General features: G+C 51.7%; 1 protein-coding gene across 4 annotated transcripts in view; it reads left to right on the top strand.

Moving 5' to 3' along the window:
* PLCG1 (phospholipase C gamma 1) overlaps positions 1-15787 on the top strand; it is a 37980-nt gene that overhangs the window by 7859 nt on the left and 14334 nt on the right. For all 4 annotated transcript variants that reach the window (XM_026009659.2, XM_072735852.1, XM_072735851.1 and 1 more), the window contains 3 exons: positions 14688-14840; positions 14942-15035; positions 15193-15240. In XM_026009659.2, the coding sequence (XP_025865444.2) occupies positions 14688-14840; positions 14942-15035; positions 15193-15240 (295 nt within the window). The remainder of the gene's footprint in view (positions 1-14687; positions 14841-14941; positions 15036-15192; positions 15241-15787) is intronic.

The following is a 15787-nucleotide window of genomic DNA, read 5'->3' as shown; positions in this document are numbered from 1 at the left end:
TTCCTGGAGGGAACTCAGAGCAATATGGTAACAGATGATAAGACTAGGCAGAGCCAAGGTGATGAGTGGCCTCAAGCAGCTGTTGGTAATTGGGCTCCATATGACTGAAAATTTGTGGCGAGGGTCAGATTTGGGTTCGAGTCTCAGCTCTTCTTGGGACATTGGATGAGTAACTTTAACCTCTCTGGAACTGATTTTCAGCTGTAAAAGTAATTTCTTCCTCACAGAGCTGTATATTAAAATAGTGAAATGAGGTCGTATAGGAGAGTAAGAGATTTCATATGAAAGTGCTCTCTGCACAGCATTTTGCACTCATGGGCAGTTAATAAGTGTTCACTTTGCTTTCACCTTAGCTAACTACAGAGCTCCAGTTCTTTTTTTTTTTTTTTTTTTCTTTCTTTTTTTAAAAGATTTTATTTATTTATTCATGAGATACAGAGAGAGAGAGAGGCAGAGACACAGGCAGAGGGAGAAGCAGGCTCCCCGTGGGGAGCCTGGTGCAGGACTCGGTCCCAGGACCCCAGATCATGACCCAGGCCAAAGGCAGATGCTCAATCACTGAGCCACCCAGGCGTCCCCAGAACTCCAGTTCTTTGCACCACCAGATGTGGCCACTGGTGGCTCTTCTGACAGTCTGGGCTAGAAGTCTGTTTCCTGCTTGTTTTCTTTGTTCCCTCTGTGCACAGAGGGCTGGGGCATGAGGAAAATCCGATATTTCTCCTAGTGTAGTAGAGTTCATGGAACATATTCTCATCTGTGGTGTTGAGTGCTGCCACAGCTCCATGAATCAAGGGAGGACAAAAATGGTTAGCCGTCTCTTACAGATGAGAAACCAAGGCTCCCCCGGGTAAGGTCAAACAAGTTCATGGCAATGCTGGGATCAGAGCCTAGGATCTCTGATTCCCACTACAATATTTGGGTTATTTTTCTACTCTTGAGAAAATGACAAGAAGATAGGACCAGCATGTTTTTTTATGTGGACAGAGTGATCTGATCTCCACTCTGCCTTCTGGCCCAGTGTGCTGTTTGACTAGCCCAGGCTTCTGTCTGTGGACAAACTGGACCTAGACACTGCCTCTAGGTTATCTGCTGCCTTCATCTTACCTGACACTCCCATCAAGAAGCTTTCCCACACTCTTGTTGGGGATGAAGGCAGCAGGTGATCTGAGGTAGGGGGACAGAAGAGCCCTGCTCTGACTTGTTACTGCTCATGATGATGACTGCACCTGAGCCTCTGCAGGGACCTGGAGACCTGGGGCGCCATGCTCATGGTACTCTGAGAAGGGCCTCTCCAGGATCCTTGATGACAAGTTCAAGTGCATACATTCATCCATCGTGTTATTTCATTTGCCTGTATTTACTGTGGGTGTGCTTCTGTGTGTTGGGCTTGGTAAGCTGGACATGAGAACTGCAACCTCTGGCTTGTTCAAGTGGTAGTAGGTCTGTGCCCCGGTGTGCTTTATCACTGTAACTACTCTTTCCTTGAAACAATAAAGAACTCCCAAACCCCAACCTTCTTGGGTCTTTTGTGGCACACTAAACAGACTAGACACCGCTGTGCTTCCCTGGCTTTGGACTCTGGCATTTGTTGACATGCCAGGCACCACAGAGTCCAGTAATAAATATAAAGATTAAGATAGGTATAGCCAGAAAAGACAGCAGCAGCCAGACAGAAAAAATATTTACAGGGCCTGGAGAGTGCCATGGAGAAAACCAACCAGAAGCTGTTCTGTCAGGAGAGGTGAGGATGTGCTCTGATAATGAGCAACCCCAGATCTCTCAGTTGCAGACAACAGCTGAGGCTCATTTTTCACTTATACTACATGTGTGTGACCATGACAAGCCACTCCACTTATTCCTAGAGAATGGCCTTAGTGGCTCTGAGTCAGACTCCTGGTGCAGGGCCTAAACACTCGACAAACTAGGCTGGAGAGGGTTTCGGACAACAGAAGCTGGGGAGACCTTCATTTCCATGGCTTGGTGTGGGCAGTGGCGTGGGTGGCTATGCTATTGTGGCAGATAGACTGCTGCCTTCGTGTCTGGGCTCTCTGCAATAGGTACCTTTGTGTTTAGGCTTGACGTATGCTAGCTGTGCCTCTGCCTAATTGTCATCTCCCTGCTGTGCCCCTCCTTGAGCTGCTCCTGAGCCTAGTTTGTGACAGTCACAGCTCTCTTGCTGTCACCCCTGAGGTAGAGCCTCTCATTGCCTCCTCACAGCATTCTTAGAGCTCTTTGGCTAGATAATGCTGCTGTCTTCACAGGGAGAAGACCTCTCTCTCAGGAGAGGTAGAGAACTATGGGAGAGGGGCCTTGTGTGGATACTCTGGAGTTGAGGGAAGAGGCATTGAGGACGTGGTTGCTTTGGGGAGTCTGTGGTCCCAGGATATGGGGCTCTGAGAGTCTCTGCTTGCTATCCTCACTTAGTTCTTAACATTCTCCCTCCTCTCCTTGTAACACTAGTTCCTTTCGAGGTGGTGCTTGGCTAGCCTTTAAGAGGCTGCAGTGGCTGTATGCCCAGGCACAAGTACTAGCTCTCTCCCCCACTCATCACCTCCTAGGAACCGGGCCCATCCTGGGGGAAGCAGGGAGGGCTCCTTTTTATAGCCACATGTAGGCTTTGTGTATAGGCTCTGCTGCTTCCTTCCGGGCCCTTCCCGGTGTTGGCGGGTGGCCCTGGCTTCAGCAGGACTCAGGATGCAGAATAAATGGGCGGGGCTTTCTCTTGCAGAAGACTGGCATCTCCCTTTCTGAGCCCCTGCCTGGCACAGAGGAGCCTGGGGTTAGCAAGGTAGAAAAGGAGGTGGCTTGATCTTTGATCCTGGGAGGCTTGCAATCTAGAACATGCAGAAAACCATGAAAGCCGGGAGCCAGCAGGAGACAGCTGTGCCTGAAGTACTATAGAACCTAAGGGTCCAGACACAATCGACTTCCTCTCTGTCGCAGCCCATCCTGCCCTTGTGGCGTCCCTCCTCCTGCTGCCTGGCAAGCCAGCATTGGTTAGAGAATCTGTACAAAGGCTGTGAGGTGCCTGGGAGCAAGGCGTGGGCATGGTGAAGAGTGGGTGGTCTGACGGAAGCTCCAAGCCCTGGCAGTGAACACTGATGAGATTGGTGAGGGGCTGGGCCACAGCAAGTTTGACCACTTGTTTGTGTGAGATCTAATTCTAACTCAGTAGGGGTGGGCCGTTCACTTTGGGGTTAGCTTCCTGTTTTCTTGGACACCTGGGGATATGGCTGAGCTGAAATGTCCTGAGGGAAGTAGTCGTTTAAGGGATCCCTCCAGGTCACAGTGTCCTTGGCTTAGCCTTGTCCATGGGGGGAGTAGGGCATTGACCACACTGGGCCTTTGGCTGTGAAGCTATGGGTGTGTGGTGGGTGAATTCTAACCCCATGGGACTGAGTGACTTCAGCCTCAAGGCCCCAGGAATGCAGGCCGAGTTCATAGAGTGACTAACCCTGGGAAGGAGAAGAGGAGGTGGCCACAGGTCCCAAAGGCTTTTTAGCCTGCTGGGGGCAGGAAGTCAGCTGGGGTGCAGGGGCTCTGGAGACCTCTTACCCCCATTCCACCTGATGGCCCTCCCCTGTTAGGAGGCAGCTCTTCTCTTCCTACCCTAGTCACTCTACCCAAAGCAGCCTTAGAAACACTGAGCACATCAACCAAGGAGGTTAGAAAGGGAACTATAGGGACGCCTGGGTGGCTTAGTGGTTGGGTGTCTGCCTTTGGCTCAGGGTGTGATCCTGGGAGCTGGGATCAAGTCCCACATCAGGCTCCTTCTGGGGGGCCTGCTTCTCCCTCTGCCTGTGTCTCCGCCTCTGTCTCTCTCACGAATAAATAAAATCTTTAAAAAAAAAAAAAGGGTAATGTATATCACTTTGTCAAGGATTTTACTCGGGGCCTCTTGAGGCTGACAGTGAAATACAGAGAACATCCCCTCTAATGACAGTGGAACACCTGGTGGTGCCTGTACCATTTCCATAAGGATGTCCTGGTCCCTGGCCTGAGAATTGGCCCATACTGGAAGGGTGAAGCTCTGCAGGCTAGAGTGGGAGGCAGCGAGGAGCTTATTGGGGGAGGTGAGGCCAGAAACTGTCTTAAGAGGGTAGAATGGAAATTTACCCTCTAAATTTAATTTTAGGAAATTAAAATCAGGAAGGAGAAGTCCCAAGGTAGCCATTCCTCTTGACAGGGGAGGCAGCTTCGAAGAATCCTAGCTGGGCTTCCTGGGGAGGCAGTGAGTTCCCAATCACCTTGGAGTGAGGTCATCAAGCATCAGAGCCTTGCCTCCCCAGGAAGCAAAAGGAGGACAAGTAAAGTGCCTTGGCTTGGGCTGGCATGGCCCCAGGGAGTGTGGCCAGATGCTGAAGGGTGGTTGGGCCCAGCAGCTCTATAATGGGAAAGGCCTAGTGGGGCGTGCAGAAGAGGGTGTCTGGGTGACCATACCTTGCCCTCATGACTTCCTTCATTGCTTAGCAGGTCTCCAACCTCCTGGTCAAAGTTGACTCTGCTGGGAGGTTAAGGGCTGGTGCCACCCCCATGCACCCCCACCATCTCCCTCCTACCTCCTGCCTCTAAGATGGAGCAGGGTTTGTGGTGGTGGTAACTCAGAAACTGAAGAGGCAGGGAGCCAGGGCTGGCCTGGGGCTTCCCAAAGAGCTCTGCAGAGGAGGCCTCTGCTGTCCCCTCCCTGTTCTCCCACTTTAGCCCCTGTCCCATAGATCTTCAGTCAGAGGCCCCTATTGTTTCCTTGGGGGAGGGAGACCCCATATTTTTCTATCTTCTAATGTATTCCATTTCCTGCTAGGCCCTGAGTGGGGCCTTAAAGCTGACCAGGCGTGGCCCTTGCCCTCAAGGAGCTCACACTCCTTTGGAGAAGATTGTCATTCAGACAGCCTTAAAATACACACAGGGTTCCTACTCATTTAAATGCTTAGTAAACATGGTCGTCACAAAGTCAGTAGTAGAGGGCTCGTCCAAGGATTAGATTGGAGATGGTGAGAGAAAAGGAGATGCTAAAGGTTTAAAGATGCTTAAGTTTCCTGTTTATAACTTGGGGGTGATGCTGTTAGCTGACCCAAGAAGTATGGCAGGAGGCCTGGGTTTTGGTGAGAGAGTATTAAAGAGTGTGTTTGAGGGAATCTGTTTGGTTTGTTTGGTTTAAGGGATTGACTTTGAGGTGTTGTTGAGGCGAGCAGGTGGAGGTGTCAAGTAGGCAGTTGGACTGAAGGAGCTGAAGCTTAGAGGTGAGTACTGGTTGTTAAGAGGAAGCACTGAAATCTGTTGGTGTTGTCGACTGGGAGGAGGTAGAGCTTTGGGAAAGGAGAGCACCTTGGCCTCGGCCTTGACAAAGGCCAGCATGTAGTACAGATAGGCCTGAAGCCCAAGAAGAAGAGGGAAACCAGAAGAAGTCATGAGAGAAGCCAAGGGCAGAGCTTCAAGGAGGAGGGAGGGTATAGTTGACCATGTGGATTGCTCTCAGGGTCAGGAAAGAGGATGGAAAAGTGACTTCCACTCAGTGTTCTTATTCCCCACCTGCCCTAAATATACTGTGTGGGTGTCGGTGGTGGGGAGACACACATTTCATTAGACTTTTGAGGTCCTGGACACTTCTAGGAACTGGCCCTCTACCTGTCCTTAGCTGGGGCCCTGGTACACACAAGATATCTAGAAAATACTTGGGCAACAGCAGCCTTTGGTGGAGGCAGAGGTCAGGGTGCACAGGATCCCTGCCCTGGGGGGCTGACCCACGAACTGCCTGGGGAGTTACATAGGCCTGTGCAGCAAAGCTGGGGCCAGCCCCTGTCCGTACTCCAGCTTTCCCCTGCTGTGGCGTCAAAGGCCGGGGTGGGCTCACTGTCTCTCTCCCTCTTCCATGAAGCTGAATACCCTCCCCTCACCCCCAGCCCAACCACTCCAGTGATGCCTTGGCTTCCATGATCCCCTCTGCCTGACATGTGGATCAGCCCTCCAGACCAGCCTTCTGCAAAGCAATCTGAGAAATTCCAAGGAGCGCAGTTCACTTTCTCTGTGCTCCAGCACCACAGACATCTCCCTGTTGTTCCATCTTTGCACGACCTCATAGTTATCTACTTCCCCATCTGTTTCCTCCACCAGCCGGGGGCTTTTCTGAAGGGCAGGAACTCAAGTGCCTTATTGATCTCTGTTTACCCAGGACCCAACCCAGGGCCTGACATCAAGGAGATAGGTGCCTGGTATGTGTTTGAGTAGATGATGGAATGAATGAACAAGCATAATAGGCAACTGCTCAACTCTCTTCCGGTTTTGCATTCTCTGGGTGGGGCCTCCTTTCCCTTCCTTCCTTTGGGGCCTGGGCATGCTGTTCCCACCTCTGAAATGGGTGGGATTAGTCTAGTGTCATAGGCAAGACTGCCTGGGTAGTGTGAAGGCTCTGGGGCCATGCAGAGGGTCCCAGTTCTGCCATGAATCACCATGTGACTGGGTCAAGACCCTTTGGAGCCTCCATTTTCTCATTGCTCCAAAGAGGAGATTCATCTAGAATCTAGACTCTAGATGAGTCATGTGCTGGCAAGGATCCTTTACAGCTGTAACCTGAAGCAGTTAGTATATACAGGTTCAAGGTTCCATGTAGGAGGACCCTGCAGACCTCCATCCAGCTGTCTGAATGACTTTTTCCTGTTTATCAAGGTGGGAGAAGGCCCAGATGCTGGGTCAGACCTGGCTGTTCTTCTCAGTCAGGTGCCGAGGGAGAAGTGACTGAGGAAACCCCAGCCAGAGAGGCAGATGCTGAGCTCTGCCCTGGTACACCCTGGACTCCCAGGGTTTAGCCAGATTTTCCTTGTGTACACCCTGGGAAGGGGCTGTGGCCTCTCTCCTCTGCTGCTACACAGGAATAGGAAGGAGATAAGTCCCATCCTCACCTTTTCTTTGTTTCATGACCCTCTGACCCCAAGTCTCTCCGCCAGGAACCTTGTCTGTAAAATGGAGATAGGTAGCTACCCACCCTCCACTTTTGACTTTCTCTGGTGAGATCTGGAAGCTGCTTCTGTTTCTGTTGGAAGGGAAGGTCATAGTCTCAGAACAGAGAGGGAAATGGACGGTGGGGAGTGTGTGCATGGGGTTGGGGGAGTCTCTTACTCCTTCCAGAGGCCTTGGGTAGCATAGGAACCACTGGCACATCCGATGCCACTGCTTCCAGCTGTGCTAGGTTCTTTTCCCACCTGTGTCTAGGTTCTGTCCTTGCTTCTCCTTGGGTTACTGCCATCCTTTCCCTTCACAGGTCTGAGGGCTCTATAAAAGCTGTATCTTCTAGTTGGCACAGCTACTCTGGGGGCAGAGCCCCTTTGTTTTTGGCTCCCTCTGAAGGGGGCTCTGGGGTGCAGTGTCTGCCCTACCCTTGGGGCACCGTGCAGGAACCTGTTTGTAGGGGTGGCAGGGGTAGGGGGCCAGGAATTGGCCACAGAATATCACTTCCCCATGTGGCTTCCTTTCTCCAGTTGGCATCCTCTGAGTAAGAAGGCTCAGCTCCATTTGTGCTCCCTCACCCTGGGTGTGTAGTCTTTGGATGATGAAAGGTAGCTGACTTGAGGGGTGGGGCAGCTGGGAATGGTGCATCTGTTTACCCCAGGCTGTTTGGAGAGGGTAATGATGAGAGAGCATTTTGGGGGAAGACTTTTTAAGATTTTATTTTTAAGTAATCTATATACAACTCCAAGATCAGGAGTCACATGCTGTACTCACTGAACCAAGTGCCCCATTTGGGGGAAGATTGCACACCTCTCCTGACCCCTGGGACTTGCTCTCCTAAATCTCCTGGTGGCCTTGCCTTAGAGCCAAACAGAGCAAGGGTGCTCAGGGAGCAGTGCCTTTTCTGCTCCTCAAAGCTCCATTAACTTCCCATGGTTCCCACCAGCTGCAGAAACATGTGTGTGGGGACTTCCCAATGTTTCCAGATTGTCCTGGCTCTCAGAGGCCATACCCCCCGCCCCCAACTACGACTGGTCCTTCTTTTTGCTGTCTCCATAGTAGACCTCACCAGCTCCTGCATTTGCATATTTGTTGTAGCTCCTCTGCCTTTGTTGCCCCCACTGTACCACCTCTTCCAGGAAGCCATCCCTGATACCATCTTTGAGAATTTGTGGCCTTTGCTGCCTTTGTTAGATAATGAACTCTGCAATCTTAACTCATGTGTTCATTCCTATTCCATAGCACTCTGTATACATTTTGGGAATGAAGAGTCAAATGTAGTTTCTTCCTTTAGGAGCTAGCTCACAGGCCAATGACCTAGATACCTGGCAGCACTAGACAATGGGACAAGAATGGTGGAGCACCAGGTATACCACTGGCCTGGGCCTGACAGAGACTTACATGAGAAGATGGGCCTGGCAGGTGTAGAGGCTTGGAGGGAGTAGGGTAGGCTGAGAGCTGAGGGGCTGGGGTCCTTGCAGCTCGTTGCCTTGATTGGACCGGGCCCCTTTTGAGGAGGAATAGGCTTTCCTTACCTTCTCCCAATGCGCTCTGCGGGGCTGGGCACACAGACCTGGAGAGGACATCAATTAGTTTACATACTTTGTAAAAGGAAGATGCTCTCTTAAAAATATTTCAATGAAAGTATGTTTCGTGTCCAGAAATTTGTGATATGTGCCACTTCCTTCTGGTTTTTTGCTGTGTTGGTGGTGGTATTTTTGGCTCTATGTTCGTTTGCAGGGGATGGGCGGAGGCAGGGGGCTAATTTTCAGTATGTCCTCTTGTCTCTTTCTGGTGATACTGCCTTATTGTCTCTTCCTGATATCTCACAGTTGTCCAGGGAAGAAGGGGCTGGTGAAGAGTGGTGATGTAGTTTTGCAGATGAGGGAAATGAGGCTCAGAAGTGATGCTGTGCCTCCCACCTGTCTTGCCAGTGCTCTGTGCTCATGGTTCTCTGTACCTTCTCCTTGTCTGAGAGGTGGTTAATTGGCCAGGTTTGGAGGACCTCTATCTGTGTAGGGCTGTTTGGAAGGTGCCTTCACTGGGGGCAGGGGATGCTGGGATACTGGTTCCTGACCAAGAAATGTGGGTCTAATTTAGAATCTTGGATTTGATACTGGGCTCCCTTCTAACCCTTCCAGGGCCTGCCATGGTCAGAGTCTGATATGGGACAGGATTGGCTGGCTCTCACGAACCATAGTCTTTAAGATACCCTGGAAAAGACTTGGTGCCCCACTCTTGCTACCCCCTTTCTCTTCTTCCCTGGGGTTCCCGTTGTCCCAGGACTTCCCCTGGTCTACAGGAATGCTGCTTCTGTGCATCTCCCTGCCGTGGCTATCCTGATGCATTGGGCAAGAGGATGACTAGTGGGCACTTGTGGCTCAGCCTGATACCTGGGAGGGGTTGAGAAACAGGATTCTAAAACCAGAAGAGCCCTACCCTCAGAAGAACCTAGCATAAGTCATTGTCTTCAGTCCCTTCACAGACTGCAGACTGGTTGCCTGCCATTGAGCTCGTCCCCTTCCTGGCACCCTGTCCTCTCCTTACCTAGTAGAGTGGGTGCTGTCCCAGGCTTGGGGACCTACTTTTTCCTTCGAAAGAGAAGTCCTGAGAGCAGCAACAGTACTCTTTGCTGGGTGGGAGCCCACCTCCCAAAGTGCTTGGGATCATTTGTGTGGCTCAGATGAGGAAACTGAGGCTCTTAAAGGGAAAGCATCTGCCGTTACTAGTCCATCCTGAAGGCAGTCTCTCCAGGCCTGACTGACCTGGGCACTCTGCTTTGAGTAACTGCTGATCTCTAGTCTCCATGGTCTCCGACAAGATGCCTGTCCCTGGGTCAAGAGAGGAGACAAGGGAGGATTTCCTTGCCTGGTCATGCAAGCTTTCGTTTTGCAAATTCAGTCTTGTGGCATTCTGCCTCTGTGCTTAGAGCTGGCCCCTGCCACTAGACTACAGGAGGCATGTTTCCTTCTGCCTAAAAATCAAAACAGAAACCAATCCAAGGTTGGGGGTGGTCAAGGCAAGACAGGCTTGACCCTTCCATGTGACTATCTTTATGTAGTTGTATGTAAATGGTTAATGGCTGTCCCACCCCTAACAAAAACCTTCACTTTTTATCCATGACCTGCCGGAGAGGCCCAGCTATATGTTTGGAAACAGGATTTGAAAATTTATCTTTGTGATTTCATTTTCTTTTTTAAGATTTTATTTTTATTCTTGATAGAAAGAGAGAGAGAGAGAGAGAGAGGCAGAAGCAAGCTCCATGCGGGGAGCCCAATGCGGGACCCGATCCTGGGACTCCAGGATCACACCCTGGGCCAAAGGCAGACGCCAAACCGCTGAGCCACCCAGGGATCCCCAATCTTTATGATTTCAAATCTGTTAGTCCCGTTCTAATACCCCATCATATGTGAGGTGGTAGGGTGCTGTGGCTACAGCTGACTGGGTGCTGCAGGCTCAGGACGTGGCCTCTGGCTTAGAGCATGTCTGCATGCACTGATCTGAACTCTGGCTTCTGGAGCCTCACCCCTTCATGGTGCCCCATCCCTGCAAGACCCCCTTTGAGCTAGGGAAATCGTTGCTTGGATTCCTTCCCTTGGGCTGAGGCAACCTCTCCTCGGTTCAGGTGCACCTCCAGCAAAGCCCTGGCATGTGGCTGCAATTATCCCCCTGTTGCTGGCTTGTCTAGGCTTCATGTTGATGCACTAGATGCACAGGGGTCACACTCCCTCAGACATCACTGGGATCATTGATTCCTGCAAGGCCCTTACTGCAACCCTGTGAGGCAAGAGGAATTCCAAGTTTGCTGTTGGGGAAATGGAGGCCAAACGAGTGAAGGCTTGTTTAGGTCTGCACAGCCAGGATTGAAGACCTGCATGGTTCTCCTCTGCTAGGTGTGAGCAGCCTTCAGAAAGGGGACAGTTAGAGCAGGCTTCCTGAAGGAGCAAGAGGAAGCAGCTTGTCACCAGGACCCTCAGGCTTCTGCCCAGAACACCAGGCAGCCTGGCCATCAGAAGGTCCTCAGCTCTCAGAGCTGGCATGGGATGCCATTCCTGGCCCAGCATGAGTCATCCCTCATTACCCCAAAGCCTCTTGAGGAGGACTGGTCTCTGTATCTTCATGAGATTGTGTGGGTGATTAAGTCTTGTGTCTACCATGGCCATGCTTGGTATGGTGATACTCATGCTATTCCTGAAGCATGGCCCTCAGGGACCCAGTCCTTGGAGGAATGAACACACCATGCCTCTGGATGGGCTGAGCTGGCCAGATGGTGCTGATGGAATCCTAGGCCCTCTCAGATTGGGGTGAGCTTGAAGATGGCCCTTTGACATTGGTCAAGCCCTACACTCTCTTCTGCTACACAGGAGGCTAGCCTGGCTCCCTGGTTGTGGGAATCTGCCCTTGTCCCTCAAAGAGTTCCCCTGTCTCACTTCCCTGTCTCCAGCCTAGCAAGGACCTCTCAGTACCCTGGCTTTTCTTTTCCCCAGTGTTCCTTGAACGTTGTTTTCCCATGGTTCTGAGTGGGGAACGAGTGCTGGGTCACAGGTCTCTGGGAACAGGGTGCTACTCTCCTGTTCTTCTAGGCAGTTCTCTCCTCCTGAAGCTCCCAGATCCTGGGAGGGTCTCTGTCTCACTGCAGTTCTTTTTTTTTTTTTTTTTTTTTTTTAATTAATTTTTATTGGTGTTCAATTTACCAACATACAGAGAAACACCCAGTGCTCATCCCGTCAAGTGTCCGCCTCAGTGCCCGTCACCCATTCCCCTTCACTGCAGTTCTGACTGAGATAGCTAGGGTAGCTTGGCTTCCCACCCCCCACCCCCAACCTATTCCCAACTAGGGCAGAGGCCATGCCTGTCCCAGGGAGTGTCCTCCCCTGATGGCAGTCCCTGGGGGACCAGCCCTGGCTCTCTCAGGAAAGGGGACCCTTCTGTGTTTGTCTGGGAGGCAATAGGATGGAAAGTGGGGTTGGGAGGTGGCACAGGAAATGGCTTTTAAGAGCGTAGTAGAGCATCTCACCCTGATGTCACATCCTTTCAGCTTGCCATTGGCTTGATGCGCTTCGATGGCATTAGGACCAGGCTGGCACTTCATTATGGGGGTCGGGGGTACAAGGGACCAGATATGGCCAAGCAGGACCTTGGGAAGCTTGGACTCCTGGCCTGGACCTGCTCTGGACCTGTTTGGTTCCTGTCTTGAGCAGGAGCCTGATCTGCCTCCAGCCTGGTGTCATAGGAATGTGCCCAGAAGCACAGGGCAGGCCAGAGGTTCTCCTGGGACCTGCTGGCAATGAGTATGTGTGTGTGTGTGTGTGTGTGTGTGTGTGTGTGTGTGTCTGTGCGCAAGTGTGCATGCATGCCTGTGCAGCTACATGTGTCCTAACCTCAGGCTTTGAACTGACCTCTAGCTACCTGCCAAGCAGTAGCCATGTCATGGGTTACTTCTAATGATGGGCAGGGAACTGAGAGGAGGGGCCCAGGCTGTGGAGCACTCAGACCCCGGCCTACATGCATTTGCGTTTGTGAGGTTGTGTGCCTGTGTGAGAGGTGTGGGAGGGGATGACAGTAGCTCTGCACCGGAAAAGCATACTGGTTTCTGTTTCAAAGGGCAGGGTTTGTGGTTATTCTGCAGTTTCTGATCTGGGCATTTCCCCTGTTCGGCTCCTCCTTCCATCCTTGGAAACTATCTTCTCGGGCTGCGTTTTTGTGACTCAGTTCCCCCCACTCTCCCTGTTTCTACCTGAGTGTAACTTATTTTTAAAACTTGACTCCCATTTTGTAGCCCCTCTTCTCACCTGTGTGCCTACTTTTTTCATTTGCTTATTCAGTCCTTCAGCCAGTAATACACGGGCCCTGCCTGGCCTGGGAGAGATGAGGAATGTTCACACATATGGTGTCATGAGGAGTCAAGGGCATGATTACTGCAGGAGGGTGCTTCTGAGTTGGGTCTTCGGTGGTAGAGAATGGAGCCTGAGAGGTAGACTGTTCACCCTTGGGACCAGGATGAAGTGGGGGACACGAAGCACTGGCTGTTCTTGCCCTTGGTCCAACTTAGTTTAGATGGAGGAGAGAAGATGAGAGGGAAGAACTGGGAATGAAAATCACTGATCCTCACCAGGAAGGCTTTGAAGGCCTTAGAAGGAACGTATTCTCCTTAGTAAGCAATCACAAGAGGGTCAGAACAGTGTGACAAAATTTTCAGAAAACTTAAGAAGGGTTGCTCATTGGTGAAGAGGACTGGGCAGGGGCAGGGCTGCTGGCAGGGAAGGAAGGGCTTTCAGTGGGAAGACCAGGCCTGAGGGGTTGATGAAGGCAAGGGAGCAAGGAGAGCAGGGTCCAGTGAGAACCAGTAATGTTGTGGTGGGGAGCTGGGGTTGGAGCTAGACACAGTGCCTCTGAGGTGGGCTAGTTGGAGCACAGCTGTGGCTAGAAGGAGTAGGAAGAGAGCTTGGAGATTTGGGCCCTTTGGGACATTCTAGCCAGGGTCATACACAATTTGGGCTAGGAGGGCTCTGCAGTGGACGCTAGCCAGGCAATGTGCTGGCACTGCTCCTGGCTCCAGATCTTCCGGGCCAGTCTGGTTTGAGAGCATTAGAAGGGGCTCTGGTGCCAAGGGAGTACTCAGGAAGAGTCCTCTCTGGTGGCTCATCCAGGTTTCTTCTGTTTGAACAGCTTCTCCCTAAATCTGTCTTGTCTCTCTATCTGGCTTGGAAAATCTTCCCCCTGTCCAGGATCTCAGCCAGCACTGGGGGATTCTGTGGGTCATACCTAGCTCCTGCACTGAGCTCCTATGTGCCACATACCGAGCTGGACACTTTGTTGATCTTACCAGCACCCTCACTGTTATTTGTTACCTGTGTTAACAGATGAAGGTGCGGGATCAGAGCAGTTATCACTGTGTTATCACACAGCTAATGGTAGGTAGACCTGGGATTCTAGTCCAGGCAGTCTGGTCCCAGAGTCCATGCATATTTTTTCTACCACCCTGCCTTCTAGAAAAATTCAGTTGACTTTATATATGGTAAAACTGAGACTAGGAGAAGTTAAGCAAGTCACTTAGCATCATTTCCCTTGTTAGTGGACATGGCAGGTTGTCTGCCATTCAGCCCTGTGTGCTTTCCCGATCTGTGCTGTGTGAGGGCAGAGGAGCACATGCAGGCCCTTTGACAGCCAGGATCAGGAAACTTACCTTTGGATAGCCACTGCCTTGGAGGACCAGGCCTCTTGCTGAGACTTGCTCAATATTTTTTGGGGTGGTGGGCCATTTCAGGGGGGTATCAGTTCTCTGGGCCTGATCCCTCATTCCTCCCATGGATCCTGAGACATCCTTGGATCTGCCTTGCCCTACCTTTGGACTTTACAATTTGGTTTGTGTACTTTGTGTCAGGAAGTAGTCCTCACAGAACAGCTTTATGCCCTCCCCAGTTCTCTTTCTCGAGTCTAGCCTTTATTCAGGTCAGAGAGATCTGCCTCCATTCTCAGCAAGGGAAGGTACACAGGATAGGGGTCCCTGCTCTCCCCAGACAGCTCAACTTCTAGCAGAGGTCTGTCTTCAGACTCAGCCTAGCTCTCTTTTATCACCAATGGGATGGTGAGTACTCTTGGCTCTGCTCCTTGATGAGGTGTCTCCCTTTGTGGTCCTTCCCTAAGGGAGAGCCTGGGAATGAGTGAGGAAACCAGGCTGCCCTCATTTCAGCACTGACTCAGAGACCCCAGCCTGACCCTGGCTTCTTCTCTACCTTCCTAAGTTGACATTCGAGAAATCAAGGAGATCCGCCCAGGGAAGACCTCACGGGATTTTGATCGCTACCAAGAGGACCCTGCTTTCCGACCAGACCAGTCACACTGCTTCGTCATCCTGTATGGGATGGAATTCCGCCTGAAGACTCTGAGCCTGCAAGGTAGGAGTCAAGGTGCTGGAGGAGGCTTTACTGGCTCTACTGGCTCCTGGCTCAGCAGGAAGCGTGTGTCCTCAGCTCTGTTCTTTACCCCTTGATCACAGCTACATCTGAGGATGAAGTGAACATGTGGATCAAGGGTTTAACTTGGCTGATGGAGGATACTTTGCAGGCAGCCACACCTCTGCAGATTGAGAGGTAAGAACTGCTTCTGACATGGTTAGGGTTAGGGGCATTAGGTTCTAGGGAGCAGAGCCAAGGACACGGGTCTTTGTGCCCAGGCACTGCCTACTGACCTCCCCAGACCTAGTCCAGCTGGAGAATCAGTTCTCACCTCAGGCCTCTCTCCCACCAGGTGGCTGCGGAAGCAGTTCTACTCAGTGGATCGGAATCGTGAGGATCGGTAGGTTTGGGGCTGTGGCTCTAACCCAGTTGGTGGGTTGGGGCAGCCAAAACAGTAGCTGTGCCCTGAGCAGCTGCCTGGAGAGCCAGAGGACCTAGGGGGCCTACCTCTAGTAGGGCTGGTGGGGGTAGGCAAGTGATTCTGGCACAGATAACTTCCTGCAGAAAGGCCCCTGTGATGGCCTTAGCACACATTAGTGAGGGAGGCCAAGGAGAAAGACAGGAAATGCAGAGTGGCTCTGGGTGTCCTGCAGAGAGGGTTAGCCTGGCTTTAGTGTGGGAGAGAGTGCCTGGAAGCTCACAGCTTTGAGGCTACTGTGTGACAGCCAGAGGGGCCAAGAAGAGATAAGGGACAAAGATCAGTTCATGGTGAGGGCTTCTGACTGTTGCCGTGAAAGAGCTGGAAAACCACGGAGGGTTTTGAAAGGAAGTGTCCCGTGACCGGACTTTGGTTGTACAGGACTGCCAACTGTTGCTGGGGAGTCCAGGGCTTGGCAGAGCTGGTGAGCTCGGGCAGGCAGCTGCTTCAGCATTTTGGGTGGAAGATG

Source organism: Vulpes vulpes, chromosome 14, assembly GCF_048418805.1.
Source record: "Vulpes vulpes isolate BD-2025 chromosome 14, VulVul3, whole genome shotgun sequence".
Classification (NCBI taxonomy): domain Eukaryota; kingdom Metazoa; phylum Chordata; class Mammalia; order Carnivora; family Canidae; genus Vulpes; species Vulpes vulpes.
This window is presented reverse-complemented; position numbering and strand designations above follow the sequence as displayed.